The 13,612-nt window shown below is 60.2% G+C and overlaps 1 protein-coding gene across 1 annotated transcript; it reads right to left on the bottom strand.

The window, feature by feature from the left end:
- Positions 1-1,374: 1,374 nt before the first annotated feature.
- On the bottom strand, positions 1,375-6,504 carry ZNF205 (zinc finger protein 205). Its single transcript, XM_056135000.1, has 5 exons — positions 6,433-6,504; positions 5,114-5,297; positions 4,957-5,030; positions 4,772-4,868; positions 1,375-2,326 (listed from the first exon to the last, which is right to left on the bottom strand). The coding sequence occupies exons 1-5, from the start codon at positions 6,487-6,489 to the stop codon at positions 1,392-1,394; spliced, it is 1,347 nt and encodes a 448-aa protein (XP_055990975.1). The 5' UTR covers positions 6,490-6,504; the 3' UTR covers positions 1,375-1,391.
- Positions 6,505-13,612: the final 7,108 nt, after the last annotated feature.

Genomic DNA, 13,612 nt, shown 5'->3' with positions numbered 1-13,612 from the left:
TCCTCTCCCTGACACACAGGAAAAACCCATTTCTCTTGAGTGAACGATTCCCATCCTGGAGACTCAGGGAGAAACTGTCTCTCACATCTTTGGGAAAGTCATTAACGTGACCAGTAACCCCAGACGCCACCAAGCTCTATCTGGGGCCATTCAGCAGCCTCAGTGCTCAGCCCCCCACTGCCCAGCTAAGCCCTGTACCCCTGAAGGTCAGGCCCACTGTTTTGCTCCAGGATGACCTGCCTCAGAGTAGCACACGCTAGAGGGTCTCTTAGCGGTGCATAACAACTGTCTTTACATAAGAAGCCAGATTCTCAAAGCCGGCGCCCTGTTGTCCAGTTTGACTAGGTTATTGGACCTTCTCAGTCAAACCCACTGCTCCATCATGGAGAAAGGAGACACACTGGCCCCGGGCCTGGCTGAGCAGTTGCTCAGGGACCAGCCGTGACTATAACAGGTCACTACGGCTGCTATTCTTGGTTCCTGGACCTCCTGCTCCAGCCACTGGACTCTCAGGAGCACGGAGCAACCACAGCCCCACCGCTACAGGTCAGGGTCTTCACCCCACATCCCGCATTTGTTTTTGGTTTCAATCTGTTACCTTCAAAACTGCAACTCAGGATAAATGCAGAATGTAAAATACAAATAAAAAACTTTGAAAGGTAGAATGAACCACATCCTGCCACCTCCTGGGAATAAAAAGGCAAGAAGAGGAGATGGAGACGACAGGTCGAACCAGGAACTGGGGCAAGGTTCTCGATCGTGGGACAAATGTCAATTCCCAGCATGGCATGATCCCCCCAATCACCCCGGGGAGCAACCCCCAGCACTTGGGTGTTGCCTCCCAAAAGGAAACCAAGACCCAAGCAGTCAGCCAGGTATCTGGGGGACAAGTTATAGACAAATTGGTAAGACACCGGAGGTGAGAAGTTGCCGGGGAGCTGGGAGCGACCTCCAAAGGAACCCGGGGTGGTGACCCGTGGGAGTGAGGACGCCTCCCTGGTGACAGAGTCCATCGCGAAACCCAGCCCCTGGGCCTGGGATAAGAGTGGGGTGGGCAGCAGACGATGAGAGCAAACTTTCCCAGGGGAAAGGCAGGGAGGGGCAGGCCCCTGTGGACCTGTCCTAGGGGCACAGTGCCCACGGGATGACCGTGCCAGGCAGCTGCTGAGGACACACTGCTTCCTGGGTGGTGGATGACTTTGCCTGTACATTTAGGGCGCTGCCGCCCGGCTATGGGCCTCAAGCCGGGTCACAGGAGACAGCCAGCCAGAGGCACGACTTCCAGGGCCTTTAATCAGCAGCCAGAGAGCCGGGGCCCTCCCCTCGCCCCCTCCCCGCCCCCTTCCCCGCCTCCCCCCAGCCCAGTGCTCCTGCCCATCCCGCCCCGCTCCTCAGGTGGGGGCGGGGGCGGCGCCCAGCACCAGCACGGCCAGCGCCTTGGGCCCCGCGCCGTGGGTCTTCTCGTGCCGGTGCAGGTTGGAGCGGCGGCTGAAGCTCTTGGCGCAGCGCGGGCACGAGTAGGGCCGCACGCCGCGGTGCGTGCGCTGGTGCGCCGTGAGGTGCGAGCTGTGGCTGAAGCGCTGGCCGCAGTCGGCGCAGGCGTAGGGCTTCTCGCCCGTGTGCGTGCGCTGGTGCGCCAGGAGGTTGGAGCGCTGGCTGAAGCACTTGCCGCACTCGGGGCACGGGTAGGGCTTGGCGCCCGTGTGCGTGCGCTGGTGCGTGACGAGCGCCGAGCTCTGCGTGAAGCGCTTGCCGCACGCGGGGCACTGGTGGGGCTTGGCGCCCGTGTGCGTGCCCGTGTGCGTGACCAGGTCCGAGCGGCGCGCGAAGCGCTTGGCGCAGCGCTCGCACGCGTAGGGCTTCTCGCCCGTGTGGATGCGCTGGTGCTGGATGAGCGTCGAGTGGTGGCTGAAGCTCTTCCAGCAGGCGCGGCACGTGTAGGGCTTCTCGCCCGTGTGGATGATCTGGTGCTGCAGCAGGTGTGAGCTGCGGCCGAAGCGCTTGCCACAGTCCGTGCACGCGTAGGGCTTCTCGCCCGTGTGCGTGCGCCGGTGCGTGACCAGGTGCGAGTGCCAGCTGAACGCCTTCCCGCACTGATCACAGCGGTACGTCTTCCGGCCCGTGTCCCCATCGGGGGCCTCTCCGCAGCCCTCGGGGGCACCGGGTCCCTCAGGGCGGCCTGTGTCCGGCGTCCCGGTCTGTGGCAAGGCCCAGCAGGGCAGCCTCTCCTCTTCCGGGGAGCCCCCTGCCCTACTCCTGACGGCCTTCGCCTCCTCAGGGGCGGCCGGGGAGTGGAGGGGCTCCTCCCTGCCCATCTGCGGAGTTCCTGGAGAAAGAGGTATTAGGGAGGGTATTTTAGGGACAAGCCAGGACAGGCCAGGACCCCCGGAGGCCCATAAGTTAGTGTCACCCTCTGCAGAGTGTGGAAGGGCCAGTGTCTGTACCCACAGAAGTAGGCGCGCTGGCAGACCCCTACCCAGGGTTCCCCCACACTCATACGGATGCAGCCCACATGAGCATGAGGCCTCGGCTTTAAGGCAAGCCTGGGGAGACACCCGCCAAGCTGCTCAAGCCAGGTGAGTCAGAATCACCTGGAGGTGCTCCATGGTGAGGTGATATCCCAGCCATGGGTGCAAAATTTGGGGGGGGGGATTGGGATGTGGTCTTGGAGCTTTGGATTTTAAGCCACACCCTGCAAAACTCAGGGATCATTCCTGGCAGGCCTTGGGGGACCATATTGCGGTACTGGGGGTAGATCAGCTACAGATAAGGCCAGAGTCCTAACCCCCTGTAATATCTCTCCAACCCCGAATGTATCTATTTATTCATTTATTTTGGTGTGTTGGGGTGTAGGTCACACTCGAGCATATGGGATGCCGGTGACCAAACCTGGGTCAGCTGCATACAAGGCAAATGCCCTCCCTGCTATACTATCCCTCGGGTAGGCCCTGATTTCTTCTTTTTTTTAAAAAAAAAAAAAAAAAAACCTTTTTTACCGCCTGCTCCCCTTTGGCAGCTCAGTGGCCACAATCCTCCAGAGGCCACTGGACAGTCAGGTTTGGGCCCTCAGTGACGAGACACGCGGGGCCTCATGAGATGGGGGTGGAGCCGGCCCTTTCCTCCCCACCCCAATAAGACCCTGAGTCGCCGCCCATTTCTGGTTCCTGATCAAGCTGCTTAACGACCATGATCCCAGAGACTCAGGAACAAATCTCGGAACCCAGCAGATTTTGGCAAAAATCCCTCCAGATTTAAGTGTTAAAATTTCGGAATTTCAAAATCATGCGGCCACTACTGCAGCCATGCGACATCATGTGTTATTCTTAACCAGCAATAGAAAACAAATTGTCTGCTGTTGCTTTTCAGCAGATCTGAGTGTTGGGATAAGATCCCAAATAATAATGGTGGGTCTGGTGTCAAATATTGAATGTGATCAAAGTAGAGAGAGAGTAATGTGGAAACCATCTGCCCCACAGGTAGGGGGAAGGGTGGGATGGGGGTATACTGGGGTTTTTGGTGGTGGAGAATGGGCACTGGTGAAGGTACGGGTGTTTCACTGTATGACCGAGACTTAAACCCGAAAGCTTTGTAACTGCTCTCACGGTGATTCAACATAAAATTATAAAAAATGAAAAAAAAAAGGTAAGGTGGAGTTCATGCCCAATTCAATCAGCTAATCAGTGGCTGAATAAATAGCAGTATTCCTACATTAAAAAATAAAAATAAATTTACGGGGCTGGAGAGATAGCACAGCGGGTAGGGCATTTGCCTTGCATGCAGCCGACCCGGGTTCAATTCCCAGCAACCCATATGGTCCCCTGAGCACCGCCAGGAGAACTCCTGAGTGCAGAGCCAGGAGTAACCCCTTGCATCACCAGGTGTGACCCCCCCAAGAAAAAAGGAAAATAAAAATAAAAATAAATTTAAGATTTTTTTAAATTTGAATCCATGATAGAACATTACAAAGCTGTTCATAATTGCACTTCAGTCACACAATGATCTAGTGCCCATCCCTCCACCAGTGCAAATTTCCCACCACCATCCCCCAACCCCTCACCCCCTATCCCCAACCTCCCTCTATAAAAGGAACTTTCCTTCTTGCTCTCTCTCTCTCTCTCTCTCTCTCTCTCTCTCTCTCTCTCTCTCTCTCTCCTTTTCCTTTTATGCATTATAGTTTGCAATACAGGTTCTAAGAGCTCATGGTGTTTGTTCAGGGCACTCAGTATTTTTATCGAGGCCCTAATTTCTTCATGCAATTCTCTTTTTTTCCCTTTGTTTTTGGGCCACACCCTGTGGTGCTCAGGGCTGACTCCGGAGTTCACAGAACACTCCTGGTGGGCTCCAAGGACCATATGGGGTCCCCGGGTGCAAGGCAAACGCCCTACCCCTGTACTATCGCTCAGTCCCCTCTCTTTTATTTTCTAAATAAATCTTTTATTTCCTTTGGTTTTGGGGTCACATCCTGCACACTCAGAAGTGCCCCCCAGTGGTGTTCAGGGGAGCCTATGAGGTGCCAGGGTCAAGGTCAGGTTGTACGAATGCAGGCAAAGTGCCTTCCGCCGCTATACTATGTCTCCCACCCCCAAACTTTTTTACTTTTGAAAGGAGTGTGTCCTCAGCCAGCTGGAGACCTGAGACAGATCCCCGACCTGCTGACACCACACGGCCCCAGTGGGCTACCAGCTCATGGCTCCTGACCAGCAGGGACATGGCACCGCCATCGCCAGGAAGGTTCCAGAGCGAGCGGAGCCCGGGAGCCTGTGGTCATTACCCAAGGCCAGCACACTCTGCCGCTGCTGCGTGTGGTCCAGCCGCCCCCACTCCTCCCGGGACAGGTACAGCGCCACATCCTCGAAGGTCACCGGCATCTGAAAGCAGAGGGGAGGCTGCGTTGGGACACGGTGAGGGAGATGCAGCAGCAGGGCCAGGCCCCCCATACGCGACCCCCACACCCACCTGCGACCAGGCGGTGAGCAGAGCCGCAGCCATCTGCCGGTCCTGGGTCCTGCCCTGGCGGGAAAGCGCAGGGCCTGCAGGGGGAGAGAGGTCCTCAGGGTGCCACCTCCCCCAGGACCCCCATGCAGATCTCACCACCAGCCCCCGGCCCCCACACCTCCGCCGGGCAGGAAGGGGGCTTTCTCCTCGGAGCCCCGTGCTCCCTGGGCCCCTTCCTCCTGCGACACTCGTGCAGGGGGCAGCTCCTCCAGCTCGTTCTTGATGAGCCGAGACTCCGGGGTGACTCCTGGCTCCTCGCCCTCCGGGAGATTTTCCGGGCTAGGTGGCCCACCACCTGCAGCCTGGGGACACAGCACCGGGGTATCAGGTGTATGTGGGGGAGAACGACTCCTCCCCCAGCGCCCCAGTGCAAGCCACAGAGTCTCCCGCATTCCCTCTGCCCAGGCCCCTGGTCCCAAGGCAGATCGTTAATACAGGAGAAAACGGCATGCAGCGTGCCCATCCCCCTGCCTGCCCCTGCATGTCTAGCCATGCCATCAGCTAAGGGCCATCCTGGCTGGAAGAGTGGACATATGAGGGTCACTCACAACCGAGAGGGGAACAGATGAAGAACAAACACAGCCAAGGGGCCTCATTTCTAGAAGACCAGCGAGGCCTGGTATGGCCTGAGGTGTCTGCAGCCAGCTCAGCGTTGGTATGAGAGAAAAAGGCCCCTAGAGCGAGGCCTGCTGCCCACCTGGGTTCAGCCCACAAGGCCACATGCAGTCCTCAGCCCCAGCCCTCTCGGGAAGGGGAAACCGAGTCTGAGCCACGCTGGACCCCACAAGCCTCAGAAGCCTTGCAGGAGCCAGTAGCTCACCCTGGAGCACCCCCAGGAGCTCCTCACCCCACAGCACAGGGACTGGGGTCTGCAGGGAAGTCATGGCCCCCCAATGCTGGGCTCGTAGGGAAAGAACCAAGGGCGGCGCTGCTCCCGCACAGGCGACAGGCAAGTGTCCTCAGCTAAGCGCAGAGCGCGCAGGCATCACCCCTGCAGCTGAGCGGAGGAGTCACGGCTGTGGAGGAAGTGGCTGACTCCGGGGGACTCAGAGCCAAAGGGCGAACTTCTTCCTCCTCACTCTCAGGCTGCCCAGCACCTGCCCTGCACCCTCCTCCGGGCTCCAGGTGCCCAGGCCACGGCAGGGCACAGGCAGTGCAGAGGCAGAGAATGAGGTGCCACCGTCTGTCCAGGCTCTGTCCCCCAACCTGAGTGCAAACGTCACTGCTGGCTGTCCCTGCTCTGCAGCCTCTGGGCCATCCCTCTGGAACTCACCAAAGCCAAGCAGTTCCCTAGAAAGCACCCGCCAACACCCCCTTCAACCTGTCTACCAGCCCTGTGCCCCCCATGAGTGCAAATCTACCACTGGCCCAGGCGCCCCCTGGAACCCCTCCCCTGCTACATGGCACTGCAGTCACCCCCCCCCCCCCACGACATACCTGTGGTAAGGCGCCCTGGTCCCGGGCGGCCCATGTACCTCTGCTGCCCGCAGACATCTCTCTGCGCCGGGAGGCACGGCTGAAGGGCCGTAGGATGGAGCCGCACCAGCACTTGCCTGGCACACAGCAGGCTCCGGTCGGGTCCCTAGCACCACACACCAGGTGATCCCTGAGCACAGCTGGGGGAGGCCCAAGTCCCAAATTAAATTTTTCCACCCCTCAAATTTATTTATTTATTTATTTATTTAGGGATTTTACTGGAGGTTTTTGGAAGGGGAGGACGGAGGGAGAGAGTAACATGCTGGAGAGACAACACTGGCTTCTCCGAGGGCAGAGAGAGCCCTTCCACACACAGCTTCAGATATGGAAGCATGGAAGTACCCATCGCCACACGGGCTGGGTGCCACCTCGAGGTCGCAAGCAGCACTTGGGCCGGGGCAGCAAAGGCGCCAACACCCCTCACATTGAAATGAGAAAAGAAAAGCACTCGAGGACTCCAGGCTTCTGGCCGGCAACAGCAAACGTTTCCCGGACACCTTTCCTGCCGCGGGTGCCCTAGACCTCCCTGGCCCCATCAGAAAGAAATTTCTGCCCAGGCACCAGCCCGAGCCCTGGCACGACCCGGCCGTGCCCCGCCCCTGCCCTCCGCCCTACGGCTGCTGCATCTGGTTCGGGGCAGAATCTCCCGCCACCCCGGACCAGCGGCGGGCAGAGGAGCTGCAGGGCAGGAGCTCGGGGCGCTGCCCGCCAGGAACGGGGTCCCCGCCCCCGGCCCCGCCCCCGCCTGCCCACCTTGGCACCGGCGCCCCGCGGGCTCGGTGGCCGCCCCGGCACCCTGTCACCTGGGGGAGGCCAGCGGACGACCCTCCCCCAGGAAGGGATGCTGCAGCCGGCAGGGGCGGGGGCCGGGCGGCGACGGGGACGCGGCCAGCAGGAAGTCCGTCCGGATCCCGGTCCCCCTGCCGCCGCCGCCCCACAGTCCCCGGCCTCGGAGTTCCGGGCGGCCACTCCGCCCAGCCCAGCCGGGACCCTGGTGGGCAGTCGCCTCCTGCACTGTCGGCCGGTGCCAGCCGCCTTCCAAGGGCCAGGGGCACTTTGCGGAAGGGTTGGGGGTGTGCCTGTCCCTTTCGGCCCCTGAGGACGCGCTGAGCTGACCCCCAAGTCCTGTGGGTCGGGCTGCCCCATGCGCTGAGACCCGCTTGGAGCTTTGTCTCCCTGGGGGGGGGGGGCTCAGGAAGTGCCTGGGAATTCCCTCACCCATTTCTCCAGAGCCACGCCTGAGGTGGGGAACGGCTTCTGGCCCCTGGACCCTCATCTGCCATTTCCTGCCTTCCACTGCCCCCAAATTGGGGTACAGAGATGGCTCTTGACTTACTGGAGCAAGATACCCATTTCTCCTGGGCAGGGCATGGTGTGTGTGTGTGTGTGTGTGTGTGTGTGTGTGTCTATGTGAGTTTGTGAGCACAGACCTGTATGTTTGTGCATGCACATATGTAAGAGCCCTGTGTGTGTGTGTGTGTGTGTGTGTGTGTGTGTGTGTGTGTGCGCGCGCGTGTCTGTCCAGAAAGGGGCAGAGGAGTCAGATTCCAGGAGCAGCCCCCAGTTCACTGAGACGCACCCACCTCACGGCGCCAGGTGCGCACTTACAGCTTCCATGCTAACCAAAAAACAGTTCCCATCATTTGGAAGTTAAATTTTCATAAAAATCCGTTTCCTTGAAAAACTAGACTATCTGGTCACACTGGACCCTCGTTCCTGACATTTGTCCCCACTGGGGTCTGCAGCCGTTTCAATCTGCAGTTCCTCTTGCAGAGTCCAATGGGTGCTACCAGAGCGCTGGACACTGGATGGGGTCTATCGCCAGGGGCACAAAGGAAAACTGGGCTTGACCAGGTGCTGGGCTATCGTCGCTTTCCCCAGGCTTTTAGTCGTCCGGGTAAAGAGGGTTACAAGGCGGCACAGACAATCCTGCCTCCAAACTCTGCAGAGCGGACTGCGGCCTCTGAGGCCACCAGGCACCTGGAATGGTGAGCTGCTCCCTCAGCAGCCCTCGGTCCAGCGCGGAAGAACACGTCAGCACCCAGAGGCAGGGAACCCACCCTGAGCTGGGTCTTTCCCCAGCAGACGCTCTGGGCCCCCTGGGGAGCTGAGTCCTGACTACCAAACCCCCCTCGGATCCATTCTGGGAGCACTGGCACCGAGCCTGGCGCAGGAAGGCACTCGGACACAGGTAGCTCTCCGAGAAGGGCGCTCCTGAGAACGACCCCCCCAGGCCGAGGTGTCCTGAGCCACAGCAAGACGTGGATCAAGGTCACGCGTGGCTGACCCCAAGTCAGTCCTGATCCACCTTAGAGAAGCCTGACAGCTGGCAAGAGGAAGAGCATCCAAAGGGATAAAAGCTAGAAACAAAATGACAATCAGTAAGAAAAGAAGACTGGCTAAGCCGTTTGGAGTCACAGCTAGGCAGAGATCCAGGTTTAGAAACAAAGACGCAGAAATAAAGAAACGTGGGCGAGGGGGAGGAAAACAGCAAGAACGGAATGCTAACGGAGCCGAGCAGACGTTAATCGAGCAGACGTTAATCGTTGAAAGGGAAGAGGAAGCCGGTGTGTCGAGTAGCTGGGAGCCGCGGGAATAGAAACCTCTGCAAGAATAAAAAAGGCTAAGGACCCCCCGAACGCTGAACCGGGTCTGGGAGCTCACCCCGAGCCCCCGCGTGGGAAGCAGCTGAGAGGGAGGGTCCCCCTTCTCCAGGCTCAAGAGCTCCTGCGGGTACCACAGCTCCGCAACCCAAACTCCGGCGGGGAGCCGTTGCCGAGGCAACGACGCGACCCCGCCCCCGGGCCTGGGAAAACATGGGGATTGGCTGTGGGCCGGAGGCCACGCCCACTCCCGACCGCCCCGCCCCTCCCGGCGCGCTCCCTCCGGAGCGGGGAGACGCCCCCAGCCGAGAGCCCAGGGACTCGGGCCGCGGACTCGGGCCGGTGTGCCCGTGATTCCCGTCCGGCTCCATCCGGGTTGCCCGCTGGGGCGGGCGGCATCCGGGAGATGGGAGTCGCTGTGCGGATGCCCCCTACCCCTCGAGCCGGCTGCCCTGTAGGGAAGCAGCGGCTCCGGGGTCCCGATGTCCCGGGACAAGGTCCCCGCACGCTCACCTGTGCGCCCAGGGCTCCTACCACGGACCTGCCCGCGCGCGGCCGGGAGCTTGTCAGATGCCCTCGGGAGGGAGGGAGGCCGCGCCTGGAAGAGACGCCACCGTGTTTGCGAGCAGAGGGGAAGCGCTTCCCTGCCCGCTGCCCGGAGCGGGCGATGGGGGGCAGGGCGAAGAGCGGACCCCGGAACTGGGAGGTGGAGCTGGGCGCCGCCCTCCACGCCGCACCTCTGGCCGCTTCTTACAGTTGGACGGAGGACACCGGCCGGAGGCGCTGGCCACACTCCTCCTAGCAGCCCGGAGTTCCCTCAGACAGGCGTCACCCTAGAGACACTTCTTCAGGTGTTGCCTTGCTTTCTTTAGGGGCATGGGGTGTCACTCCTTGGGGAGCGACGCTTTGGGGACCAGTGCGGCTGGATTGAATCCGGGGGTCCTGCATGCAAATCATGTGCACCAGCCCTGTCTTTGCTGAGGTAGCAGTGAGCTGGAGTCACATATGCTTGGTGACCACATATGCTTGCTGGTGGCACTCTATGTGGTACCAGCTGATGGGAAGCGCGGGGCCAAGTGGGTAGACCTGGCTTCCTGGGAGCCAGCCAGTGAGTTAAGAGGTGTTTACCCCGGGACCCCCAGGAAGACCTCTTAGTCTTTTATTGGGGTCACATCTGGCTCTGTGCTCTGGGATCACTCCTGGTGGGGCTCGGGGGACTGAAGAGCTGGGGATTGAACTCGCTTTGGGCTGAGGCACGCAAGGCCTTACTATCCCTGGCTCCACCTCGAACCTTTTTTTCAGCCTAACCTCCGAACTGGCGCTCCTCACTGCTGCTGGATTCTGACCCTTAGAAGTGAAATCGCGCGGGTAAGCTAACCGTACTGGGGGGAGCACAATGCTCGTATGAGGGGGGTCCCAGAGGCCAGCACTAGAGCACTCGGCACCCCCAGGTCCTGCAGGCAGCGACACTTACTGGCCAGGTGAAAGAAGAGAAGTTGGTAAAAAGTACGTAACTGGAGAGATAGAGAAAGCAAAAGAATGTGTATCCCAGGCGCCCTGAGTTGTAAGGAAGACAAAATCCGATCCATCCTGGGGTCAAGCTGAAAGCAGCAAAGCACCAACCTGGGCCGGTGGAGGACACAGAGATAAGTCAGCAGGGCAGGGGCCTGCTCAGAGGGGAAAAGGCCCCCACAGAGGCTCAGGTCTGAGAAAGGAGAAACCTGCCAAGCACGGGCGTGGAGCGCACCCCCGGCCAGTCTCCAAGGTGGGCTCAGAGGGTGCGTTTGGGGGTGGAAAGGCACAAAGAGAAAGAGAAGGCGGAAGGAGAAAAAGAAGGTGGGCAGAGAACGAAAGGAGAAGGCGGAAGCAGAGACCTGATGGAGGAAGTCCTGAGCACCTCTGGGTACAGCCTCCAAAGAAAAAGTCCCCTGGAGGCATGCTGGGGACAGCACCTTTACTGACCCTCCGCTTCTGGTGCAGAACACCCTGAGAGGTTTCCGAGTCTTGGGGAGAATTTGAAGGCAATTAAAGCTTCCTCAAGCTCCTTTTCCTGCAAAGTATCTTGATTCTATTTCGTTTGTTTGATTTTGGTTTGGGGAGGCCATGCCCTGCAGTGTTATTCTGCACTCAGAAATTAACTCCTGGTGATGGGGACCAGATGGCATGCTGGGGATTGAACTCAAGCTAGCCACGTGCAAGGCCAGCGCCCTACCCACTGCACTGCACTATCTCCCCAAAGCTTTGTATGCTCTGGGTACAGCATGGACCCTTGCACCACCTTGCACAAAGCGCTACTGGGTGTGGCCCCAGAGCAAGGAAAGAAAGTGAAAAGGAATCCAGGTATGGGGGACTGGGTCCAGCCAGGACCAGACTAAGCAGGCTCTGGCCCACCCCTCAGCACCTCCCGCTGGGCTTCCCGACTGCTCTTACCTCCCAGACTCACCCGCCCAATCGGCTGGGTGCAGGCTCTGCTCAGCCACCACCGGCCGCCTCCCGCCCCCACCCAGGCAGGCGCAAGCAGAGTCCTGGGGCAGAGCGCCTGTGCCCAGCTAGGCTCAGGCCTAGAGGAGCTGGAGGACTCTCTCATCCCCACCAGGAGTCCTCCTTGAGCACAGCCGGGTGTGGCAGAGCGAAGGGGAGAAGGAGGGAGAAAGAAACAAAAGAATGAGAGCAAAGGCACTGGGCTGGGCTCTACTCCCAAGCACCGCCTCCTCCAGGTGGGCTCCAGGGCCATATGGGACTTGGAGGACTAAAGCCGAGTCAGCCCCGTGCCAGGCAAACACCCTCCCCGTGGAACTGACAGAGACCACGCGAGGGCGGAGAGCAGGGCAGAGGGAGCCGTACTCCATGCAGGGGGAGGCGGCATCTCTAGCCCGTCTTGGCGACTCCACACACCTTATGGGGTCCCAGAGTTTCCTCCTGTTACCTCAGGGGGTGGTAACTGCTCGGGGTTTACTCTTGGCTCGGTGCTCTGGGATCACATACGGGATGCCGGAGATCGAACCCCGGTTGGCTGTGTGCAAGGCAAGTCCCCACCCACTATGGAGCTATGGCTCCAGCCCCTCCCCCAGCTGTCATTTTTTAAATGACATTTCCATGTAAAGGGTTCAGGGTTTGATCCCCAGCAACCCCTCCAAAAATAACAGCTGCTCTGTTCCCCAAAACATGCGGGCTGACCAATTCCCCGTCAGGTACAGGACCTGACCCCAGGCTCTCCCGCGGCTGGATCGGATTAACCACTTAGGACCTAGGCCCGCCCTCTGCTCCCCTCATTGGCTCCTGGGAGGCTAAGGGTTAACTAGGTGAGGGCTCTGCGCCCCCTCCTCACCTGCAGGCTCCAACAGGGATTTCCTGTCCCATTTTCCCTGAGCCGTCCTTAGGTTGGCCTCTCTGCCTGGCCCGGACTCCTCGGCCTACGTCCGAGCACCCCTGCCTCTTTCTTGGGGACCCCGCCGGTGAGTTGCAGGGGACTCTGGGGGCAGCTGCCGGGATATACACCGGGGCTCAGAGCAGCTTGGAGAGAGAAAGGGGCGCCGGACTTTACAGTGGGGTTGGGGGTGAGGGGCTGGGAGGGTATCTTGGGGAGTCAGGGTGGTCTACGCCAGGGTCCAGTGCCAGGCAGCTCAGCTGACCTGTGATGCCGGGGCACCCAGGAGGCTTGGGACTTCCTGTGACATGGGCCCCCTGCACGCATGGGGAAGGGCCAGCAGTCGGTATCCGGACCTAGCAGCACCCCAGGAGGGGGCCCAAGGGACAAAGCCAGCCTGCCTGCTGGGACTGGGGGAGGGGTCCCGGCCCGGGCCCCCCACTTCGGGCCTTCTGTCCTCTAGGCGGTTGCCTGGCACCACCTCCGCCCGGGCCGGCCCAGAACTCACAGCCTCCCCCACCCTCCCCCAGTCAGAGCTGGTCCAATCCGGGAGGGTGGGCCCACACCTCCCCACCCCCAACCCAGCGGCCCCCCACAGATGTGCATATTAACAGAGCTTTTGTGCCGGGACCTGGGGGGAGGGAGACTGAGCCACCGGCCCTGGGAGGTTCCGGACTGTCGAATTCGAATCCCCCATTTTCTGCGGATCATGCTGTGTTCTTCAGGTAGGAGTGGTCCGCTGGCTGGAGGGAACAGGGTCTCAACTTTGGGGGGCTTTCCTCCTCACCTAGAGTCTATCTCGGCCCCCCACCTAGAGCAAGTGGCCCTTTCTCTTTCTCTCTGTCCTCTGCTTTGCACTTGTCGATGGCAAAGGGGTGACTCCTGTGGGCTGGCACGGGGCTCGCAGCCGGGGCACAGCGGTGGAGACTCACCCAGCACCTGCTTGCTGGCCGGCAGCCAAGGCAGAGCCCTGGAGATGTGCCCGGCTGGGGAGGCGCCATTTCTGCGCCTCTGGCTTGCTTTTGCGGCCTAGACATCATGGAACCAAACTCCAATTTCCCAAACTCCTTGAAGGCACTTTCTGGGGGGTCCCCGATTCTTACGCCTCAGAGCTGGCTGAGGTGTCCCCATTACTCCTGTTACTGAGCCCACAGTCACCCCGTTAGTAAAT

The sequence above is a fragment of the Sorex fumeus genome, unplaced genomic scaffold (assembly GCF_029834395.1).
Source record: "Sorex fumeus unplaced genomic scaffold, SorFum_2.1 ptg000110l, whole genome shotgun sequence".
Taxonomy (NCBI): domain Eukaryota; kingdom Metazoa; phylum Chordata; class Mammalia; order Eulipotyphla; family Soricidae; genus Sorex; species Sorex fumeus.
The sequence above is the reverse complement of the archived record's forward strand: the minus strand, read 5'-3'. Positions and strand labels throughout refer to the sequence as shown.